General features: G+C 40.0%; 1 protein-coding gene across 2 annotated transcripts in view; it reads right to left on the reverse strand.

Moving 5' to 3' along the window:
• Window positions 1–1,209: 1,209 nt before the first annotated feature.
• brap (BRCA1 associated protein) overlaps window positions 1,210–25,016 on the reverse strand; it is a 38,095-nt gene continuing 14,288 nt past the window's right edge. For both annotated transcript variants that reach the window (XM_063034226.1, XM_063034227.1), the window contains 9 exons: window positions 24,701–24,890; window positions 24,476–24,589; window positions 23,884–24,032; window positions 23,095–23,170; window positions 20,163–20,301; window positions 14,864–14,973; window positions 5,506–5,595; window positions 5,174–5,277; window positions 1,210–1,810 (listed from right to left, as the gene is read on the reverse strand). In XM_063034226.1, coding sequence (XP_062890296.1) covers window positions 1,453–1,810; window positions 5,174–5,277; window positions 5,506–5,595; window positions 14,864–14,973; window positions 20,163–20,301; window positions 23,095–23,170; window positions 23,884–24,032; window positions 24,476–24,589; window positions 24,701–24,890 — 1,330 coding nt within the window. In that variant the 3' untranslated portion in view covers window positions 1,210–1,452. The remainder of the gene's footprint in view (window positions 1,811–5,173; window positions 5,278–5,505; window positions 5,596–14,863; window positions 14,974–20,162; window positions 20,302–23,094; window positions 23,171–23,883; window positions 24,033–24,475; window positions 24,590–24,700; window positions 24,891–25,016) is intronic.

A 25,016-nucleotide genomic window follows, 5' to 3' on the forward strand; every position in this document is an offset into this window, starting at 1 on the left:
TACAGCAACTACACATTCACCTGTCTCTAGCCTTTCAAGTGTTCTAAGCTTCTTATTACAAGTTAAAAATATTTATTGCTGACTCAACCACAGAGATAATGGAAGAACCTTGGGTGGCTTGCTAATTTGTCAAGCTCCTACCCATTCTTGCCAATATATTTTGTATAGGGTTCTGCTCAGGGTATCAACACAAATGAGTTACAAGAAAAAAATGTTATGTAAGTCAACAAGTACAAAATTAGGTGAAGTAGAAAATATCTCAGAAAAAAGAGCCTGTTCACCATTAGGTTTCTCCATTAGCATAGAAATACTGGATTGCTATATGCAAATGAATTGCAAAAGTCTTGAAATAAAGCAATACCTAGTAACAATAGTTGAGATAGTTTATTGTCTGGATGTATGGTTTATAGTTCATGACAGGTATCTTTATTTCTGCAACATTTCATTTATTTCTGGACAAAAGTGGCTTTACTGTCACAAAACCCTGCAATAATGCACGTTTTAAATGGCTTGGTCAACTATCCTTAGAATAACATTTATTTAGAAATTAACATTGAAAAACAAGTATATTAGTTAACTTGATGTGTCTTTATCCACTCAACTAAGTGCATCAGGAAGTTTAGTAAACTTGATTTCTTATGTAGAAAATGTACATTTTTGTTCCTTTCATAGGGCATCTGATCCTGAAGAATCACTTTTCCCTCAGCCAACATTTCTCACTTGTAGACAAATGCAATACACCATTGTACTATTTCCTTATCCATCTTATGGAAAAAATCCACAACATTAAAATTATGTTTACATTTCTCCCTTGCCCTTAAATTTAAATATTTTAATTGAAATTAATTTAGGTATTTGTCGAATACTTGAAATTATAGGCAGACATGGAATCATGGTGAATTCCAGATCACCTGAAGTGCTTGGTCCTCAAAAACAAAACTACATGAGAAATTAAATGATATTTTAATATAAGATTTCAGTGCCTTACAATGTGTGCAGTTCTCAGTCTAGTGTCAACAATATTGTTGTTCCTATTTAAACCATACATACAGACTATTACACAATGGCTTCACAGAAACTGAAAGAATAAATGTCAGATTGAAAAATCTGCAAGCCAATAGTTTTAGTTTTAATGAGCAGTAAATTGATGTGAATTATTTGTTCTATGAGAATGGTCTGAGTGGATTGATGATGTACAGCAAAGTTTTAAATTAGACAGCTTCGTACTCTAATACCAACAAATACAAATCAATAATGCTGTATTAAATAATTATTTTCTGCCCACTGCAGAATATAGCCCAACTGCCATAAAAACTGGCAATTCTTAAATTCTGAATCAATAACACCTTGCTAGTCAGCATGAAAATTAAGCAAATATACACACACCTCCAAGGAGGTTTTTATGTTTTTTGCTTTTTTTCCCCTTTCTCTTTCAAAAATGAGAAAGTTTAACTATTTGTTTCTTTTGCCTCTCCCCCTCCTGGGTGTCTGTTTGGTGATAGCTCCAGTTGAAGGTGCAGCAGATGCCACTGCAATGTTTATCTGTCCTTCTTGAATTTCCTGACGTGTATCTGCTGGCATTTCATTGATCTTCTGCTGAGCCTCCAGGTAGAACATGACATCTCGCAGTTGCTCCTGTACTTCAGTAATCTGTCTGTCTTTCTCATCACATGTGTCCTTCAGCTTTTTCTCTTCTTCTTTCAGTTTGGCTTGCAGCTGGATTTGATTAGTTCGCAAGTACTTGTTCATTTCTTGCTCCTCTCTCAGTTCTGTGCCTAGTTTCAAAACTCTGTTGTTCAGCTGCGAACACCTAGTATAACAGCACAAAAAGAGGCATCTTACAAATAGCACTGATACATACTATTCAGAAATTTACAAGAGCTGAATGCTTATTTGATTTTCAAGTCTGAGTCTGCAAGGTATCTTGATTTCCAAACTCAATCTGCATCTGAACTGGGAAATTGCCTTAACTGAAGGTTTTAATCATTATGGTATTCGCTTTCATAGAAAAAAATTGTAGCTCAGAACATGCTGCCAGATTAAGATCTTCACTGACAAAATCATCTAATATGGACTGACAATTCATGAATGGGAATAGAGTGTGAAGTTGAAATTAAAATTAAAATTTAAGTAGCAGATCAACCATTATCTTACCAAGTGGTAGACCAGGCTTTACGATATACTCTTGCTCTTAATTCTTTAGTGGATATGCAAAATGGATGCATAGCATAGCAATCTGGCACCAGAAATGAAGGGGGGGGGGGCAGTGCACATGCTCCTGTTGACATCAATGGTGTTGAGGCTGACAGCCTCAAGTTTCTAGGTGTGAACATCACCAACAGGCTGTCCTGGTCCAACCAGGCCGAAGTCATGGCCAAGAAAACTCACCAACACCTGTACTTCCTCAGAAGGCTAAAGAAATCTGGCATGTCACCTCAACTCTTACCAATTTTTATCCATGCTCCATAGAAATCATTCTATCTGAATGCATAATGGCTTGGTATGGAAACTGCTCTGCAAGTGACTGCAAGAAACTACAGACAGTTGTGGGTGAAGCTTAGCATATCATAGGAGCCAGCCTCCCCTCTATGGACTCTGTCTGTATTTCTTGGTGCCTCAGTAAAGAAGCAAGGTAATCAAAGATCCCTCCCATCCCAGATAATGTTTCTTCTCCTCTCTCCCATTCGGCAGAAGATACAAAAGCCTGAAATCACAGCACCACACTCAAGGACAGCTTCTATTCCACTGGTATCAGACTATTGAAAGGACTTCTTGAACAATAAGATAGAGTCTTGGCCTCACGATCTACCTTGTTATGATCTTGCACTTAATCATTTACCTGCATTGCATCTTTTCTGTGGCTTTTAAACTTTACTCTGCATTGTTGTTACTTTACCTCATTCTAACTCAGTGCTCTGTGTCATGATTTTATCTGTATAAACAGATTGTAAGGCAAGCTTTTCACTGTATCTTGGTATACTTGACAGTAATAAACTAATACAAATATTAAATATGTTTGGTTGTGTGTATTTTTTAAAATTTATCAGCCTCAGACTAAATTACAAGCTAGCTTTTTGATCCAACCTACATCTCCCATTATTTTAAAATATTCTTTGCTTACAATAATACATTTTTGTTAGTAATTCAAATAATATATCTGTTGAGAGTTGAAGACCTCTTCTACAGCATATATCAGAAATGCTCATGCATCAGACAAGACACCAAATCAACAATTTCACTGTTCACTTGGAAGTTGCCTAGTGAGGAATCTGAACTGCTGATGTTGACTCGGACATGGAACTGTATTAGACATGGAACTCAATCTGATGCTCAACAGCCCAATGACTGCAAGCAGCAAGATAAATTTGTACTTACTAATACTATCACAAAGTAATACTTTAAAATTATAAATGGGAGCTGCAGTACACATCAAACACCCAGCTTGTTTTTTTTAGGATCCATCTCAGATATTTTAAACTGTAAGATAATTTCAAGTAAATAAAAAATTTGGCACAAGTCTCCAAATCCTACGGACTTTCTACAGGGGCACATTTGAGAGCATCCTGACTGGCTGTATCACTGCCTAGTATGGGAACTGTATTTCCCTCAATCGCAGGACTCTGCAGAGAGTGGTGCGGACAGCCCAGCACATTTGTGGATGTGAACTTCTGACTATTCAGGACATTTACGACGACAGCGTAAAAAGGCCCAAAGTTTCATTGGAGACCCGAGTCGCCCCAACCACAAACCGATCCAGCTACCACCATCCAGGAAATGGTACCTCAGCATTAAAACCAGGATCAACAAGCTCCTAGTCCTGATGAGGGGTCTCAGCCCGAAACGTCGACTGTATCTCTTCCTAGAGATGTTGCCTGGCCTGCTGTGTTCACCAGCAACTTTTATGTGTGTTGCTTCAACAGGCTCCGGGACAGTTCTTCCACCAGGCCATCAGACTGATTAATTCATGCTGACACAATTGTATTTCTAAGCTATATTGACTGTACTGTTGTATATTTTACTGTATTATTACAAATACTATTCTATTTGCTATACTATTTATTACAAATTACTAACTTACACATTCAGTCGGAGACATAATATAAAGATTTTTACTCCTGATGTATGTGAAGCATGTAAGAAATAGTCAATTCAATATGTTTCATATGAAAGCTTTCCCAAAGTGATTCAGGTTAACTTGACTCTCCTTAGAAAAAAATCTGTCCACCATTAAGTTCTTTTTTAAACAAGTATTTCTAGAAATATTTATGAAAATGCTTACATGAACCTATCAGCTATTGAAAGTATACCAATTCCTGAGAAAATTCCCTTCTACTTTACAAACATGGCAAGTTGAACTTTACGTTAATGGGAACGGAGTAAAAATCTGTTTTCTCTACAGACAAGATGGATACTCTCACCATCTTACAAAACACAGATTAACAAGCTTGTCAATAGCTGCAAAAAAATTGCACAGTTTCAAACTGAACTCCCCAAAACTAATATGTAAGATTTGATTACATCATTTAACTCTACTTAGAATCGCTACACTAAAAATTTCTGTCTTCCTGCATCCAAAATATGGTGCAAATCGGTAAGAGATCTATCCATATACACAGATCAACAGCAAAATTTCATGATCAATAGGCACAATCAATTAATTACTCTGCAGTGGATTGATGGTCTTAGGTCAAGTCTCAGCTGTACTAATTATTTTACCCTCCAGAGTGGGAAATCTCACATAAATTAACCATGATGAAATAATAAATGACACTGATCTTTTTTTTTGAAAAAGAAAGACGAGGTGGAACATTGTAATTGGATTCATTATCCATAACTTGGAGAAGGGAAGGATTGCAAAAAAATGAATATAAATGTTTTCTCGATTGCTATCCATGGCAATGTGTGAAACCAGATACGGTCAGGATACTAGGATAGTTACCCATTCCCTATCAAATTAAAAGCCTGTTCACACAAACCAACCTAGTTCATAAATATAACCATACTGTAAGCTGCCTTGACCCTTGGTTGCAGACAACCATTAGGTGGGAAGGCATACAAGACAGGAGGAAAACCTATCACATCTCCTTTAGAATGTGCCACTGCCACATTTAACCAATGTTTACTTCTCTGGAGTTAATGGTACTGACAGAACATTTGTTGCAAAATTCCTTACTTTCTTTCAAGAGCTTGTTTGTCTTTCATGATTTCATTCAGCTTCTGCTCTAAACTGTCACATTTTTCAATGGTTTCTTTGAACTTTGTTTTCATGTTGTTGATCTGGAAGATGAAACCAAATTAGAGCAAATTGGAAAAACATCACTGAAGTCAATTTACCAAATGTTTCAAAGTTTATACAATCCTTCATCCAGCTACACTCGGTCTGGACTTCACAACATTTTTCGCACAAATCATTTTTTGGATTTAATCATTGGATTTAATACAAGCTATATTTGTACTGCATTTGTGAGACATCCTTTTAAAAGCAATCCTACAAAAGCAACTTACCTCTTCTGCTGCATCCTTCTCCAAATGGACGATCTTGTTTTCCCAGTAGATGCGTTGAGATTCCAACTGACTGGTAAGGAGGTATGAATACTGTTTCAAAAAAAAAGTGTTCAAGATCTATTATACCATTTTAATGTAACTGATTCACACAGAAATTGAAACCTGCTCAAGTGAAATGCAGATCAACACTTAAGTTTCTCGTTTTCCTTTTCCCAAAATTAGATTGTGATCTGCTGTTTCTGAGGGAAGATTTCATTAATACACTTGAACCAAAAGCTGTTCATTGTACCAGAGAATACCACATGCCCTCAAAGAAGCTAATAACAGTAAAGATTCATCCTTAATGCAGCAAGCTGGAGCTTCAAAGATCACTGTACAAAACTCCCACGAACAATTCAATGACTTTCAAACCAAGAAATTTGGTTTGAAACTTTATAACTATGAAATTTCCTGCACTTCCTTTGCATACTACAGCATTTACAATACAGATAAGATCTAAATTGTATGTATTTATTTAGAGGTACAGCATAATAACTGATCCTTCTCGCCAAACGAGCCGGCACCAGCCAATTACACCCATGTGGCCAATTACCCTACTAACCTGTGCGCCTTTGAAATCTGGAGCACTCTGGGGAAAGCAAGTGGTCACAGGGAGAATGTACAAACTCCTGAGAGAGAGCAGAATTGAACTTGGATTGGTAACTGCTACGTTACCACGTCACCCCCCACTAATTTGTAGCTGTTTCAGTACTGCCGTAACACTAGCAATGTAGAAAATTCCCCACAAGAATCATGACAAATATAACCCGGCCAATTGTCTCTTCATTTGTCTACACCTGATCATTAGAAATGTGATGGAAGGGTAGTGAATGGTACTCTGATCCCAGTTTGAGTTTGACCCAGTTGCTCAGCTCCTGATATTTAGATCCTAAAATCAACATTAGAGCTGAACTCCACCTCAGGCGACTGAAGTTCGGCATGAGCCCCCAAATCCTCAAGAACTTCTACAGGGGTGCTATTGAAAGCATCCTGACTGGCTGTATCACCGTGTGGTACGGGAATTGCACCAACCTTGATAACTGGGCACTGCAGAGAGTGGTATGGACAGCCCAGCACATCTGTGGATGTGAACTTCCCTCCACTGAGGACAATTATAGCGACAGGTGCAGAAAGAAGGCCTGGAAGATCATTGGGGACACTAGTCACACCAACCATAAACTGTTTCAGCTGCTTCCGTCTGGCAAAGGGTACCGCAGCATTAAAGCCAGGATCAACAGGCTATGGGACAGCTTCTTCCTAACAAGCCATTAGACTCATAAATTCATGTTGTACATTGCGACAGAGTCATAACGCAAAGATTTTTACCCCTTCACATTGTGGGATGGATGTAAGATTTAAATAAATTCAAATTCAAATGAATGACCTTTTGAGGTCAAGGCAGCTTTTAATCAAGTATGGCATCGATGAGAATAAAGGAAAACCCTCCACTGGTTGGAATCACGCCAAGCACAAAGGAGATGCTGTGCGTCTGGAGGTCAATCACCTCACTCACAGGACATCTTTGCAAACATTTCACATAGTGGTATCCTGGGCCCAACCATTTTTAATTGCTCCACATGACCTTCCTTCAATCATAAGGTCCAAAGTAATCCCCAGTGAAGATTGCACAACGTTCAGCACCATTTGCAATTCCTCAGATAATGCAGCAAGACCTGGAGAATATTTGGGTCTCACCTGATAACATTCACACCACACAAGGGCAGGGCAATGACAATATCCAACAGGAGATAATCCAGCTATCACTCTGTCGCTCAATGGCATTACTATCACAAGGATTACTTTAGAGCAGAAATTGAATTGGAGGAGCTGTATACACAATGTGGCTTCAGAGCAGGTCAAAGGCTAGGAATCATGTGGCAAGTAGCTCATCTATTAACTCCATGAAGCTTGTCCACTACCTATGTGTCAGCAGGAAGGCAGATCACCGTCACCCTTTTAAGGGTGATCCAGAAAGGCTGCCCCTGCAAAACCTACGTCCCTTAAAGGAAAACATTTTTTAAAAAATGATATAATATTTAAAAATAGTTCCAATGACTCAATGAATGCGAAACTAAACATCAGAAACTGACCACTTTCCAGTGCAAAAGTTACCAAGCTCAGCATGGTGGTTTTAAGATCTGTAAGTTACCTTGGTAACAAAGAGGTTGGAAGAAGATCCCTGCTCCTAACTATCATCTACCAAATCTTCCTTAATAACATAGGTTATAATATGATTGGGCTCATGCCTGATCTTCAATGGCCACTTTAAAGAGCATTAAAGCAAGATCGCAATTTGCAGAGCTTACATTGGGATTAGAGCAAGGAAAAATCGTCTGTTTCAGAATAGGTGAAAAAAGAACAAAAATGACTGCAAAGAGTTGTATAGCTTTTTTTTGCTTCTTGCATTCAAATGTTCATTTGAGAGCAGCAATTTAACTGAGCATTTTATCCACTATAAAGGTACAGTGGTACCCTCCTTAGTAGTCAGGAATGAAAAGCTCATGGAATCAATGCTGAAAGGAATCGTTAAAGTAATGTGTTAATGATAGTGCTGCAGTGCCAGGAACGTGATTAAGGGGTCAGTCCTTTGCTAGTTTAGTAATCTCATTGCTGCGTGATTCAGTGTGGAGTGAGCCACAGAGGCAATGTGCAATGATTACCTGTGGATGGCAGGCGTTAAGCGGGCCGCGCAAGCAGTGTGCCCACTCAGTATAACAATGCACGGCGTAGGGTTGCAACCTGGTGACTGTGATGAGTGCAGGCTATTGTTGCCCCCCTTACTGAGGAAGCAGCTGGATGCTACAGTCTCTCCCATCGACTCCAGTTGGAGATGAGAAAGCCGCTGTGTCCCCATTGCTCTCCCCAGCCCACCCAATACCAGCAGCGACTTCCTTGGTAATTCATTCAACACCAAGATAGGCAGCACGGTAGGTTAGTGGCTAGCACAACACCTTACAGTACAGGCGACCTGGGTTCAATTCCCACCGCTGTCTGTAAGGAGTTTGTACGTTCTCCCTGTGAACGGGTGGATTTCCTCCCCACAGTCCAAGATGTACCAAGGTTAATTGGTCATTGTAAATTGTCTCGAGATTAGGGTAGGGTTAAATTGGGAGTTGCTGGGAGTTGTAGCTTTAAAGCCCGGAAGGGCCTATTCCAGGAGGGGACAGTGGGGACAGATAGATAGGCATCACTGAATTATCACTGAAAGATAATTAGGAGCTTAATGTCCAAGGGTACACGTTGTTTTGAAAGGACAGGCAGGAAGGCAGAGGGGTCAGTGTTGCTCTGTTGGTAAAAAAATGAAATCAAATCATTAGAAAGATGTGACATTGGGTCAGAAGGTGTTGAATCGTTGTGAGTAGAGCTAAGGAACTGCAAGGGTGAAGGACCCTGATGGGAGTTGTATACAGATCCCAAGACAGTAGTAAAGATGTCGCCTACAACTTACAATGAGAGATAGAAAATGCATGCCAAAAAGGCAATGTTGCATTAGTCATGGGGGACTTCAATGTGTAGTAGATTAGGAAAATCAGGTTAGTGCTGGGGGAATTTCTGGAATGTCTACAATATGCCATTTTTAGAGTTGTGCAATGAACCAGAAATGATTAGAGCTTAAGGTAAAAGAACACTTAGGGGCAAGTGATCATAATATGATCAAACTCACCCTGAAATTTGAGGAGAAGCTAAAGTCAGATGTATCAGTATAACAGTGGAGTAAAGGGAAATAGAGGCATGATAGAGAAGTTGGCCAGAATTGATTGGAAAAGAACACTGGCAAGGTTGACAGCAGAGCAGCAATGGCTGGAATTTCTGGAAGCAAAGCAGAAGGCACAGGATACACTGTATACATTCCAAAGAGGGCTGTGGCTAATAAGAGTCGTCAAAGCCAACGTGTCCAGCACCTGGCTGCGTGGTGTGCCCACAACAACCTGGCCCTTAACACCCAGAAGACCAAGGAGAACATTGTGGACTTTAGGCACGCTAGCAGCCACACTCACGTCCCCATCTACATCAACGGAGCTGTAGTGGAGTGTGTATAAAGCTTCAAATTCCTTGGTGTCCACATTTCCAAGGATCTCACCTGGTCCCTGAGCTCCTCCCTCCTGATCAAAATTATTTCCTGCAGAGCATCAAGAAAGCTCACCTCTGTCCCAGGATACTGATGGACTTTTACCGCTGTACCATTGAGAGCATACTCACCAACTGCATCTCAGTGTGGTATGGCAATTGTCCCGTATCGGACTGCAAAGCACTCCAGCGTGTGGTGAAAACTACCCAGCGGATTATTGGCACCCAATTGCCCACCATTGAGAACACCTACCATAAACGCTGCCTGGGCAGGGTGAAAAGCATTATCAAGGATGCATCTCACCCTAACCATGGACTTTTTACTCTCCTCCCATCCGGTAGGCGCTACAGGAGCCTCCGCTCCTGCACCAGCAGGCACAGGAAGAGCTTCTTTCCTGAGTCAGTGACCCTGCTGAACCTCACATCACAGCGCTAAGCAGTATAGCATCTGTATTGTACTGTCTCAGTACTTTTATATTTGTGTGCTGTAGCACTTACTTTTTATTCGCAGTTATTTTGTAAATAGACAATAGACAATAGGTGCAGGAGTAGGCCATTCAGCCCTTCGAGTCAGCACCACCATTCACTTTGATCATGGCTGATCATCCACAATCAGTACCCTTTTCCTGCCTTCTCCCCATATCTCTTCACTCCGCTATCTTTAAGAGCTCTATCTAACTCTTTTTTGAAAGAATCCAGAGAATTGGCCTCCACTGCCTTCTGAGGCAGAGCATTCCACAGAACCACAACCCTCTGTGTGAAAAAGTTTTTCCTCAACTCCGTTCTAAATTGTCTACCCCTTATTCTTAAACTGTGGCCTCTGGTTTTGAACTCCCCCAACATCGGGAACAAGTTTCCTGCCTCTAGCGTGTCCAATCCCTTAATAATTACCCTGGAAAATCCACCTCAGGGGATGTTGGCTTTGTAAATTGCATGCTTGTAAATAACACTATTCTTTGCATTTCTGGTCAGATGCTAACTGCATTTCATTGGCTTTGTATCTGTACTCAGCACAATGACAATAAAGTTGAATCTAATCTAATCTAATAAAAGCCAAAGAAAGGGCATACAATAAAGCAAAAATTAGTGGGAAGTTTTTAGATTGGGAAGCTTTTAAAAACCAACAGAAGGCAACTAAAAATGTCACTGAGAAGGTAAAGATGGAATACCAAAGTAAGCTAGCCGATAAAGTTAAAAGAGAGACGACAGTAGATATTGGGCCACTGGAGAACTATGCTGGAGAGGTAGCAATGGAGGACAATGAAATGCAGACAAACTGAATAGGTATTTTGCGTCTGTCTTCACTGTGGAAGACACTAGCAGTGTGGTGGAAATTCCAGGTATCAAGGGTCATGAAGTGTGTGAAGTTCTATAACATGAGAGAGGGTTCTTGGGAAACAAAGGTCTGAAGGTAGACAAATTACCTGGACAAGATGGTGTACACCCCAGGTTTATGAAAGACGTGACTGAAGAGATTGTGGAGGCATTAGTAATGATCTTTCAAGAATCACTAGATTCTGGAATGGTTCCAGAAGACTGGAAAATTGCAAATGTCACTCCACTCTTCAAGAGGGGAGAGAGGCAGAAGGAAATAAACTATAGGCCAGTTAGTCTGACCTCACTGGATGGGAAGATGTTGGAGTCAATTATTAAGGATGAGGTCTTAGGGTACTTGGAGGCACACGATAAAATAGGCCGTAGTCAGCATGGTTTCCTCAAAGGAAAATCTTGCCTGATAAATCTGTTGGAATTCTTTGAAGAAATAACAAACAGGATAGACAAAGAAGAATCAGTTGATGTCTAGGACTTGGATTTTCAGAAGGCCTTTGACAAGGTGCCACACATGAGGCTACTTAACAAGCTACAAGCCCATGGTTTGCCAATAGATAATTGGCAAGAGGCAATGAGTGGTAATAAAGGGAGCCTTTTCTGGCTGGCTGCCAGTGACTAGTAAGAGTTCCACAGGGATCTGTTTTGGGACCGGTTCTTTTTAGGTTATATGTCAATGACTTCGATTATGAAATTGATAGCTTTGTTGCGGTATGAAGATGGGTGGAAGGGCAGCGTAGTTTTGAGGAAGTAGAGAGGCTACAGAGGACTTTGATTAGGAAAATGGATGAAGAAATGGCAGACAGAATACAGTGCCAGGAAGTGTATGGTCATGCACTTCGGAAGAAGAAATAAGAGTAGACTATTTTCTAAATGGCGAGAAAATACAAAAAAGCGGAGGCACAAAAGGCAGGATTCCCTAAATGTTAATTTGCAGGTTGAGTCTGTTGTGAGGAAAGCAAATACAAATTTATTTCAAGAGGACTAGAGTATAAAAGCAAGGATGTAATGTTGAGACTCTATAAAGCACTGGTGAGGCCTCACTGGAAGTATTGTGAGCAGGTTCGGGCCTCTTATCTTAGAAAGAGTGTGCTGGATCTGGAGAAGGTTCAAAGGAGGTTCACAAAAATTATTTCAGGATTAGTGTTGAATGGCTCTGGGCCTGAATTCACTAGAATCCTCATTGAAACCAATCGAATGGTGAAACATCTTGATCGAGTGAATTTGGACAGGCTGTTTCCTACAGAGAGAGAGTCAAAGACCAGAGGACACAGCCTCAGAATAGAGGGGCGTCATTTTAGAATGGAGATGAGGAGGGATTTCTTTAGTCATGAGAGTGGTGAATCTGTGGAATTCTTTGTCACAGGTAGCTCTGGAGGCCAAATCAGAGGTTGGTAGATTCTTGATTGGTCAGGGCATGAAGGGACACGGGGAGAAAGCAGGAGATTGGGTCTAAGAAGAAAATTGGATCAGCCATGATGAAGTGGCAGAGTAGACTCCATGTGCCAAATAGCCTAATTCTGCCCCTGTATCTTAAGGTCTTACAGTCTCACTTTATCGCTGTGGGAGTGCAGGGGTTTGTGCCACATTTCCAACACAGCAGCATAATGTCTAAGCGGCTAACTTTTTTGATAAGGGTTGGGTATATGTAATTGCGCATGTTCAAACTCCAGGAACAAGACTGCCCTAATAACTGAGCCTCTGTGGGTCAGCACTACATGGGTTCCCGCTATACTTAGTTGTCAATGATGCAGCTATACTCTCTGCCACTCCTTTACCCTTTTTCCCCTCTTCAAGGAAAATTGCATATCACCAACCTGCCTATTCCCAGTTGCTGGTTTTTAATCTGCAAGTCTAGTCTGTGAGCATCAGAAGAATACTGAAGCACAGGCAACATCTCCTAATTATGATAACTGAGGTAAGACCTGCCCTTGGGTCTGTACATTTCCGGGAATGATGGGAATATGCACTTAGGCTGATATTGGCTCATTTACTTAGGGTCAGGGGCAGAACCCAGATTATCGTCAAGAGATCAATACATACCAAAGTCATGTATCTGGCACTCAGCCACTGGAAGAAACTTGATAATGGACAATGTATACATAATGTATACACAACCTAAACTATGCTGCATACTTTCTAGTGCTGCTTGCCAACCTAATTATTGACTAACACGATTTTTACTTAAGCTATTTAAGCAAGTTCAAAGCTGTAACTCGATCTTTAAATAGTTTTCCATAGTTCGGCATTTAAGACTCCCCAGCCTGAATACTTCAGCTTTATGCCCTCTATATGCACTGATTTCATTATATTCACCAAGTAATCTCACTGCTTTGATTACATTCATTATGTAATCTCACTGTTTAAGCAGAGAACTGATGTACTGTAACTCTTTACTTTAAATACATCAATGTCTCAAAGAACCTACAAGAGTTATCCTCTGTATTTTAAGTACTCAGATTTGAGCCTAAACAGTTCACTGCAGGAACAAAGGTTTAGGTATTTGATGGTTTTCTCGCTTTATCTTTAGTTCACTGTATTTTTGATTATCTAGGAACATTTAAAAAACCATTGTGATTTCTATTGCCCACAAAAAAAGGCACCAATTGATATCAGACACCAACTTTAATCACTTCAACTACACGAATTCAAAGAGAACTCACTGGGATAACCATTGTCAGGCAATAGCATCCTGCACAAGATTTAATCTCATTCTAAGGGTTTTATTTTTTGTAGACTTTATGGAGTCATACGACACTACAGCACAGAAACAGGCCCTTCAGCCCATCTAGTCTGTGCTGAACCATTAATCTGCCTTATCCCATCGACATGCACCTGAATTGTAGCCCTCCACTACCATCACCCATGTATCTAACCATAATTTTTTTGGATATTGAAATCAAAGCTCTATCCACCACTTGAACTAGCTGTTCATTACGCACTCCCCCCACTCATGTTTCCCTTGAACATATTCTGAGGCCTCTACCAGCACCATAGAAACCCCACATAATACAGTACAATTAAGGAGGATTTCAGCTAGAAAGGCTGCAGGATGTTAATATCTTTGTTCCTTGTGGGTTTTATTCTAAACAAAATATCAGTAGTAAAATAGAACTATTTAGAACAAAACACAAAATCCAAATTGGAAACTACTTAGTCCTATATTCCAAGAATGAATGATAAAACAATTTATTTGAAAATCGCATGCTATGATTGCTTTTCGCTATTGGATCTTATTCAAATGGAATTGTAATTGAAAACCTAAACCCACTTGATAGAAAGCAGAGGTGACTTTGCAGTTTTACAACAACATATCTGCTCCAAAACAACTGAAGTGTCCACAAACCACTCCATCTGGTGTTTCAGTTACTAATAGCTAAAGCTCACCCAAAACTACACCATGAACAGTCTCAAGCCTGACTGCAAAAGGGGGGGGGGGTAGCAACCCCATCCTGTAAAAACCCAAAGCCTCAGTAGCTCCAAAGGCCTCATCCCAGGGTGAGGAAAGATCTTCGCCTAGAACATGTATGAAGTCTTGTGCCGATATTCCAGGACTGAGGACTCTACTAAGCTGCTGTCAGCAGTCTACACCCTAGTAGGGGTAATGGACTCCTACTTTGAGCTCACTCAAAGGGCAAAAAGCAAGTTACAGGAATAAATGATGGACAGCAAGTTATCATTGTGTTGTATCTGGAGTGTGGTCAAAATAATGATCAAATTTCATTTTCCTGCAGAGGTGAGTTAAGGACAGCAAAAATTTAATATGAACAATCACTATCTTTACATTTTCCATCGGACTGAAAAATGTCAATAGAGTTCTGTCATGGCTGAGGTAGCCAATCAACTGAAGGTTGGGGAGGGGAGGAAGTGCTAAGACAACAGGAAGGAGAAATTTGAACAGTGATTTGGAAAATTGACTAACCTCTAACTGAAGAGCATCAATTTTTTCGTCCTGACATGTGTCACCCTCACATTCATACTGCACGATCTTTCCATCTGTTTTACTGGCCACCAAGCGGTGAACATAGTTATCTGGAAGAAACATTACAACTTCAAAATCTGATATCATGAAGAGTCTGACAGAATATCTTCCTGATATCTTTTAATCTGCATTCTTCATAGCTCGTATACTCAGAAATTAATAGCATTTACTTTCTCTAATTTAAAACCAATTTTTTAAAAACATACATTGGTAATTATAAAAACAGAAGTTCCATGAATTAGGAAAAGGTGTTTTGACCTTTTACTACATTCCTCTGTTAGAGGAAATATTTCAAAAATAACTAAGTTTTTCCTTCAGTTAATTTAACCAGTAACTTGAGAGACAAAATAGACATGTCTCTCCCATGTTTAAATTAGTCTGCATATGGACTAGTCTGATATGTGTCAGCATCTGTGGTTCACAAAAGGAGGCTTGTGGAACAGAATCAGAATCCTAGAGAGGATATCAGACAGTTCTGGTCAAGAATATGATTAGAATTCATACTTTTTTTTTGAGAACTAGACATATTAGTAACTCAGTATGCAGTTGTGACAATGACATTGTGAATAGAATATCTCATCTATACATTTTAGTTATTAGAACTAAGATTCTTAAAATCATTCAATCTCATTTGCGCTAACTATACTCAGTAATTTCCCGTTTGGAATAAGATCAAAACCACTCTGAAAATCCAAATATAGCGGATTCTGGTTAATATAGCAATCAGTTAATTAGCGCAGCCACTTAGTTGGGACAACTCGTAAAGAACAAAAACAAATCCAAGAAAATAGTCAGGATTCCCTTTGTTTATTTGGGACACTTAATTGGGACAGGAGACTGTTGCCAACCAGTTTTTAACTAGCTTCAGTCATGTGCATGTCATGTGACCATTAGACACTACACTGTGCTTATAGCAAATAGTTTTAAAATAAGTTACTTGCATATTTCAGTTCAAAAAGCAGCGATTTTGGTCACCAATAGTTGGCAAGTAATAAACAGTAAGACAATTCAGAACTATTTTGCTCACTGCAGTTTCAAGCATTCAGGCTTGGAGATGCCAGAAATGGCCAGGAGTGAAAATAGGAAAAAAAAAATCTACTTCAACAAGTTAGGAACTAAGAAAAATTTGAAGGTATTGATAATCATCTTAAATGTTACAATTAAAATGAGATTTGGAGGATACAATAATCGAAAGCATTGTATGAAGGCAGACCATTATCAATACTAGGTGTCTGCATTGATTTTGTTCATTTAGTCAATCAAAAGAACACAGCAGTGTACACTGAATGAATTCCAGATAACTATTATGAACTAATGCATTTTTTTGTACTGTGGTAGTTTTGGTAGTTTTCTGATTTATTCCGTATAATAAATACATAATTCTGTAAACTTCTGCATACACTGAATAAATTCCTCCATCGATAACAATTAGGAACTAATACAGTTTTATAGCAGTAGCAGTTTTGGTAGTGTTCTAATTTATTCTGTATTCCATTTAAATACATAATTTATTACTCTGTTAAACAGTAATTTGTCTTTTTTATGCCTTTTTCTCTATTTCCATGAAACTTCAGCTAATTGGCGCAGTCACTTAATTGGGCCAAATGTATTGGTCCCAATGTGCCTTAATGAACGGAAATCCACTGTGATCAGATCTGTAAGTTCTTCATTACCTACTCTATTAGGTACATCTGCAATGAACTCGTAATAGATAAAGTAAATATGATTTTCCTTTCATAATACACACAAAGCAGATTGTGTAATGGAGTTTTATTTTTCCCCATGTTTTATTACTGATTCCAGCATTTTTTCAATAAGCACACATCAAAGTTGCTGGTGAACGCAACAGGCCAGGCAGCATCTCTAGGAAGAGGTACAGTCGACGTTTCAGGCCGAGACCCTTCGTCAGGACTAACTGAAGGAAGAGTTAGTAAGAGATTTGAAAGTGGGAGGGGGAGGGGGAGATCCAAAATGATAGAAGACAGGAGGGGGAGGGATGGAGCCAAGAGCTGGACAGTTGATTGGCAAAAGGGATATGAGAGGATCATGGGACAGGAGGTCCAGAGAGAAAGACGGGAGGGGGGGGACGACCCAGAGGATGGGCAAGGGGTATAGTCAGAGGGACAGAGGGAGAAAGAGAAGAGTGAGAGAAAGAATGTGTGTATAAAAATAAATAACGGATGGGGTACGAGGGGGAGGTGGGGCACTAGCGGAAGTTAGAGAAGTCGATCTTCATGCCATCAGGTTGGAGGCTACCCAGATGGAATATAAGATGTTGTTCCTTCAACCTGAGTGTGGCTTCATCTTTACAATACAGGAGGCCATGGATAGACATGTCAGAATCGGAATGGGATGTGGAATTAAAATGCGTGGCCACTGGGAGATCCTGCTTTCTCTGGCGGACAGAGCATAGGTGTTCAGCAAAGCGGTCTCCCAGTCTGCGTCGGGTCTCACCAATATACAGAAGGCCACATTGGGAGCACCGGACGCAGTATATCACCCCAGCCGACTCACAGGTGAAGTGTCGCCTCACCTGGAAGGACTGTCTGGGGCCCTGAATGGTGGTAAGGGAGGAAGTGTAAGGGCATGTGTAGCACTTGTTCCGCTTACAAGGATAAGTGCCAGGAGGGAGATCAGTGGGGAGGGATGGTGGGGGACGAATGGACAAGGGAGTCGCGTAGGGAGCGAACCCTGCGGAAAGCGGGGGGGGGGGCAGGGAAAGATGTGCTTAGTGGTGGGATCCCGTTGGAGGTGGCGGAAGTTACGGAGAATAATATGTTGGGCCCGGAGGCTGGTGGGGTGGTAGGTGAGGACCAGGGGAACCCTATGGGGTGGCGGGAGGATGGAGTGAGAGCAGATGTACGTGAAATGGGGGAGATGCGTCTGAGAGCAGAGTTGATAGTGGAGGAAGGGAAGCCCCTTTCTTTAAAAAAGGAGGACATCTCCCTCGTCCTGGAATGAAAAGCCTCATCCTGAGAGCAGATGCGGTGGAGACGGAGAAATTGTGAGAAGGGGATGGCATTTTTGCAAGAGACAGGGTGAGAAGAGGAATAGTCCAGATAGCTGTGAGAGTCAGTAGGCTTATAGTAGACATCAGTAGATAAGCTGTCTCCAGAGACAGAGACAGAAAGATCTAGAAAGGGGAGGGAGGTGTCGGAAATGGACCAGGTAAACTTGAGGGCAGGGTGAAAGTTGGAGGCAAAGTTAATAAAGTCAACGAGCTCAGCATGCGTGCAGGAAGCAGCGCCAATGCAGTCGTCGATGTAGTGAAGGAAAAGTGGGGGACAGATACCAGAATAGGCACGGAACATAGATTGTTCCACAAAGCCAACAAAAAGGCAGGCATAGCTAGGACCCATACGGGTGCCCATAGCTACACCTTTAGTTTGGAGGAAGTGGGAGAAGCCAAAGGAGAAATTATTAAGAGTAAGGACTAATTCCGCTAGATGGAGCAGAGTGGTGGTAAAGGGGAACTGATTAGATCTGGAATCCAAAAAGAATCGGAGAGCTTTAGACCTTCCTGATGGGGGATGCAAGTATATAGGGACTGGACATCCATGGTGAAAATAAAGCAGTGGAGGCCAGGGAACTTAAAATCATCGAAAAGTTTAAGAGCGTGAGAAGTGTCACGAACATAGGTAGGAAGGGATTGAACAAGGGGGGATAAAACCGTGTTGAGGTATGCAGAAATGAGTTCAGTGGGGCAGGAGCGAGCTGAGACAATAGGTCTGCCAGGACAGGCAGGTTTGTGGATCTTGGGTAGGAGGTAGAAACGGGAAGTGCAAGGTGTGGGAACTATAAAGTTGGTAGTGGTGGATGGGAGATCCCCTGAGCTGATAAAGTTGGTGATGGTGTGGGAGACAATGGCCTGGTGCTCCTTAGTGGGGTCACGATCGAGGGGTAAATAAGAGGAGGTATCCGTGAGTTGTCGCTGTGCCTCGGCAAGGTAGAGGTCAGTACGCCAGACTACAACAGCACCCCCCTTATCGGCGGGTTTAATAATAAGGTTAGGATTAGTGCGGAGGGAGTGGAGAGCAGAGCGTTCGGAAGGAGTGAGGTTGGAATGGGGACAAGGTGCGGTGAAGTCGAGACGGTTGATGTCCCGTCGGCAGTTAGCGATAAAGAGATCCAGAGCAGGCAGAAGACCAGAGTGGGGTGTCCATGAAGAAGAGGAGGGTTGAAGACGGGAGAAGGGGTCATTGGTGGGGGTGGAAGAGTCCTTGCCGAAGAAGTAGGCTCAGAGACGGAGGAAGAAGAGTTCTGCATTGTGGCGAACACGGAACTCGCTGAGGTGTGGGCGAAGGGGGACAAAGATGAGGCCCTTACTGAGGACAGAGCGTTCTGCCTCCGACAGTTGAAGGTCGGAGGGGATGGTAAAGACCCGGCACGGATGAGAGCTGGGATCAGAGGGGAGAAGGGGGAGGCTGGGGGTGTCATTGGAGAGGGGAGGGTTAGGGTGAGAGGAAGATGGAGTCTCTGAGTACCCAAGAGCTGACAATGGGATCTGAGGGAGACGGGATTGCAGAGTATTGGTGGGGGAAGGGGAGATGGGAGTCACAATAGCAGCACATAAAGACCCGGCCTGGAGTTCAAGGCTGGAGTCGCAGTTGGTGGTTGCTCAACTCTTCCTTCAGTTAGTCCTGACGAAGGGTCTCAGCCTGAAACATCGACTGTACCTCTTCCTGGAGATGCTGCCTGGCCTGCTGCGTTCACCAGCAACTTTGATGTGTGTTGCTTGAATTTCCAGCATCTGCAGATTCCTGTTGTTTGTTTTTTCAATAAGACTGGTTAGGTTAGTTGGCTGTTCTATTTCTCTCTCATTTCCTTTTCAATACCATGGTCAAAATTACTAACCTCCCCGCTACAAGAACCTTTTGAGAAATCATAAAATTTTTGAAGTTGATCTCAATGTAGCCACATTTTTCAAACCTCTATAAAGAAGATAGAGTCCAAGGATTTATTGGACTTCAGTATTAATTTCTCTAGAATTTCTTTTCTAATAGCAATTAAAAAAAACACATTTCAAGAAACTGATTTCAGTACTACATCAAGTTTCAAAAGTTAGCACCATAAATTCATCCATATAATAATACAATGTTTTCAAGATCAACTCCTTTGCTGCCCCAATCAAAATCTGAATCATGGTACAGTGAAACTGCCAGAGATTTATTCAGCTAAAGGACCAATTTGTCTAAAAAGCTTTGTTTGTGAATAACTAGAACAATATAAGGATAGTTACCGCCAGCATAGTCCCAGACTCTGTGATTGGTGAGCTGCATGGCATACGTGTGCTGTGTTTCTTCAAAATGCTTATATGCATGACGACTGACATAACGACCACATCCAATGTGTCCACATATCAAACAGATCCACAGGTTCTACAGAGGGATAGAAATAGAAGGGAAAAATGCGATAAAAGAACTTACATTCTAAATAAGGTAATCATGAATATTCTTCTATTCTTTGCATATATCTTTTGCAAGGTTTGTAATTACACTGATCTAGTATCATCTCAGCAAATTGGAAGCATCTTCTATCCAATTGTGAGATACTCCATTATAATGGTCTCCTCATTATACATGTTATTATGAATAGATAAATCACTGTAAGGAAAAGGTTAAAGATTAGAGTCCAGTATCAGTTTTACTGTGTGTTATTAATCTTACATTTGCTTTTTATTATTTCCATTTTTTGGCTTGATCCATGTTTCTGTTATTTCTTCATTTTGAATTTGTTTGAGATAAGTAGATAGATAAATAGATACTTTATTGATCCCAAAGGAAATTACAGTGTCACAGTAGCATTACTTGTTCTTTTATAAGTTTGTCTCCTTGGTAAATGCTAAAAATAAAATTGAAGTCTGTAAGACAAAATGGAGTTAGCTTGGAGAGGGATTGTTTTGAGAAAGTACAAGAGAACAAGTAACAGCAATGTTTTGAGAAAGTTAAGGGAGTACAAGTCTCCAGTTATAACGGTGGAAGATGGTGAAAAATATGTTTTTCCACAGGAAGGCAAGGTCATTGTGCAGGTGCAGGTACCAAATGCATGGAAAAGTACCAGTGTAAGAGGTCTTGAAGGGAATAAAAGGGGCAAAGGGGCAAAGAGAGTTTTATCCTAGACTAGGTCACGGCTAGTGGCCAGTGCTGAGATAGAGAACAGTACCTCGAAAGAATCAAAGTTAGGCTTAGACTTAGAGAGACTTAAAGAGTCTGTCCGTATTCTGCAGATCAGCTCATTTAGAGAATGATAAGTATCATTTTGATTTCTGTACTGCTACTACTGTAGAGATCTGTTGTATTTTTCTGTATTGCATTTGTGCTAGTGCTAATAAAGTGTCTTCTTCTGGCCTTGAACAAGTGTTCTGTCTCCTTTGTTTATGAATACCCTGAGCTGAACCAGGAAAGAACACAATGAATTTTAAAATAACTTTCATTTACAATCATCAACCATGTTTAAAGGCTAAGATTACACTCCATTCTCACAAAGAGAATTAAAGGGAAAATTTATCTATCCAATTATTTGGTATAGAACCAGAAAATGCTGGGACAATTCTGCGGGTAGGGAGACATGTGTGAAGACAAACTACTCCTCAGACTGGTAACTTTATAAGAACTTTTTATCTGAAATGTTGACTAGTTTTTTCTCTCCATCATTGCTGATTGAGTATCTTTAACATTTAGTTTTCAGTTTAGAGTTCAGTATTTACTGTGTTGCTAATTTTTCAATTGCATTTTAATATTTCCCTTTTGACTTGTTCCATGTTTCTCAGTTGTTCTCCAATTCATTTTGAATTTGTTTATTCAAAATTTATAACAATTTATTACTTGTTCTTTTATAAGTTTGTATTTTGGGTCTGTTTTGCATTCCTGTTAATTATCTCACTATTTATCTGACACATTTGCGCATTCTCTCACATATATGAACAAAGTAAGTTTATACAGAAATTAATGTATCATTCAGAATCCAAAATATTAAATAATACATCTGTGTGAGAGTTTTGGGTTACCAACACAAAGAAAATGGCTAAAATCTTCACAGGATGAATCAGAAATCAACAATGAGCCAACAAAACACACAGCAAATAACATCACTATTTCAAAGAACTGATTCAACCATATTGATGAATCTTGATAAGGGCGGATAACAACATGAATAATACCTTTTTTCTCACAAAGTAAATAGCACACCAACTGAAAATAACCCAGCACTTCAAAGCCATTGAGAATTAACTGAAAGTGGTTTATTTCACAGACAAGCACAGTTTTACACAGTAAATTTAGAACAATTGCATCTTACAGGTATACTGCAATTGAAATGCTTTTTAAAATTGCTTTATTTAACTTAATATTATTACACGAAGAGAATAAAAAATATTTTTAAAGCTACAGTACTGAATCTATTTTTCCCAGTTTCAACTGAATAATCCAAGTATCAGCAGCAAAGTGAATTTAATCCCCATTTTAAATAGTTTGTTCAAAAGGGTCAGTAACGAAACACAGATAGTATAAGACCACAAAATTATTGATACCTGAAATGTACAACCCCTTCAATTTGAAATTTGGGCTTGAATCTATTCTAAGTAAATTAGTATAGAAGATAAACTTGGGATAGAACCAGCTACAACTGTCATGTCAAGGGGTTTGGGGCAATGCAATCAAGTGTGTTATCACTCTACACTGCTACACATTGTTGACCTTCGTTCAATTTAAGTGAGCAATCCCTCCTGGTAGTCCTAAGGAATGGAAATTTTTACCCTGGCAAAATAGGGATTTACTTGTTCTTTTTTTTATTAAACACATTGCTAAGGCAGATTTTTCTCCAAACCTACTGAGAGCAATAAAGCTTGAAGAGAAAATCATGCCAAAACTGTAAATATATTTCACTCCAGTGTCCAGACAACACTTAATGTGGCAAAAGTCCTAAAAAGGAAAGAAATCAGTACCTTGAGGTGTTTTTTAAAAAAATCCCATTAACAGATTTATAGTACATTAAATCAAGAGATTTTGCAGATGCTGGAAATCCAGAATAACACGCAAAACATGCTGGAGGAACTCAGCAGGTCGGGCAACATCTACGGAGAGGAACAAACAGTCGAGGTTTTGGGCTGAGACCCTTCATCAGTTCTTTCAGCATTTTGTGCATTACAAAAATATTTACATTGTAAATCTTACCTCCTGGACACCGCATTCAAAGCATTTATTCTCTTCAACTGGCTCTGGAGTCTGACAATACCTGCAAACCGGACACCTGAAACAAAATAAATTCTCGGGTCATTAATCAAGTCCAGCACTTGACATTTTACATGGGGTAAATACACGTTTTTCTTTAAAGTCACAAGAGCATTGTAATGCCTTACATTTCAGCAACTTTCTCTGCGCTAAAGCCAAATGAAGGTAGCTAACATTTTCTGATTTGAATATTTACATGAAGATAAATTACCAAATGATAATGATTAAAGACTAATGCAAAGAAAAGAAAATGATAGCAAATCAAGTTACCAAATCATAAGGTGAAAAAGTTTTATCTCAAACTAACAATATAAAACAGTGCAACACAGACACACAAAATGCTGGAGGAACTAAGCAAGTCGGGCAGCATCTAGGGAAATAAGTAAACAGTTGACATTTCGGGCCGAGACCCTTCCACAGCTCAGTGGAATTCGGGCTCTTGCACATCTGCACCGGTATAACTGTGGTTCCTGTGCATTGTTCGGGGTAGTCCCACACTACTTCTGCAGCTGCTCCAGCTTTAAAGATAGCTCTCAGATTTTGAGACAATTTCAACCAAATTATTTCCTTGAAGGATTTTTCACAATATTGCGTACAATCCAACATTCTTTCCACCGATTAAACCTTTAATACATTCCTTCCCCACAGCGCAATATATCATACAATAATTGTGAAGACTGTAGGAACCCTATAGAGATCTCACTCTGATCATTTATTTTTGTTGCAACTTACGTTGTATCTTCCCAGTGTTGTAAGCAATGACTATGAAAGCTGTGATTACAGAGTATTGTTAGAACGCCATTTACTGACTCATCCATTCTTTCCAGGCACACAATGCAGGGTGGTAGTTCAGTTACCCCCATTACAGGAAGACTTGCTCCCTGAAGAGAGAAAACACAACATCAACAATTCCAAATGAAGTCCTAAGTCCAACTCTGGCAAGTTGGCTCAAATCCAACTGGTAAACAATATTGATATATTATCAAGATACAATAAATAAACCTCAACTCTATTCGGACTTCCAATTAAGAATATGGTGGTGGAGGACAGCCAGTGAAAGACTTTTCTTTTCCACACTTGCCGGGATTACTCAATCAATTCTCAATGGGGAGGGAGTTGCTCACAATCATTTCCTGCTTCATTATCCTTAGTTAATATAAAGCAGAAGGCAGGGTGCTCCACATGTTTTGTCTAGTCATCTATTGGTAAATCCTAACAATTAAATATCATAACCCACCAGTCAGCATTCACTGCTGCTACTAAGCTACAGTATTTAATTCCTTTACAATGCTTTTCATATTAATAAATAAGATAAAATACCTACATCTTCCGATTTGATTACTTCGGCCCTTTCCACATACACCAGCTGACATACATCCTCCTCAATAGAATTAAATTGCCGACCATTACAGGCAGTATAAAAACTGTCTGCTTCTGCCTAAAATTGAACGTACAAAGATTGAAACGTGAACTTAAAAAATCAAAACATTTAACCCATTTTCCAACCAAGTGCTCAATTTTGCCCGGAACTCAATTACTTCGCTCTTACCTGAGAACAAAATTTGACAAGGACCATGTACTGGTTTGGGGTGGAATCTCTTATTATTTTCATGTGCTCAATCGAATCATCAAATGGCGCCACAAACCTCATAAGGTCATGACTGGTCATGGTGGCTGGAACAGTTAGAATACACAACATGGCACTGCGCCTCACATCTTCTTTTAAGGAAGTCATCTTGCTATGGGAAAAGAACAGAAAACGTAACTAGGATTGCTTAAAAATTGCATAATAATGATGAATATTCATGAATACTAATAACAGATTAATATTTAGCTCCAAGGTTAAAGCTAGAGAGTACAAATAT

This window comes from Mobula hypostoma, chromosome 27, assembly GCF_963921235.1.
Source record: "Mobula hypostoma chromosome 27, sMobHyp1.1, whole genome shotgun sequence".
Lineage (NCBI taxonomy): Eukaryota > Metazoa > Chordata > Chondrichthyes > Myliobatiformes > Myliobatidae > Mobula > Mobula hypostoma.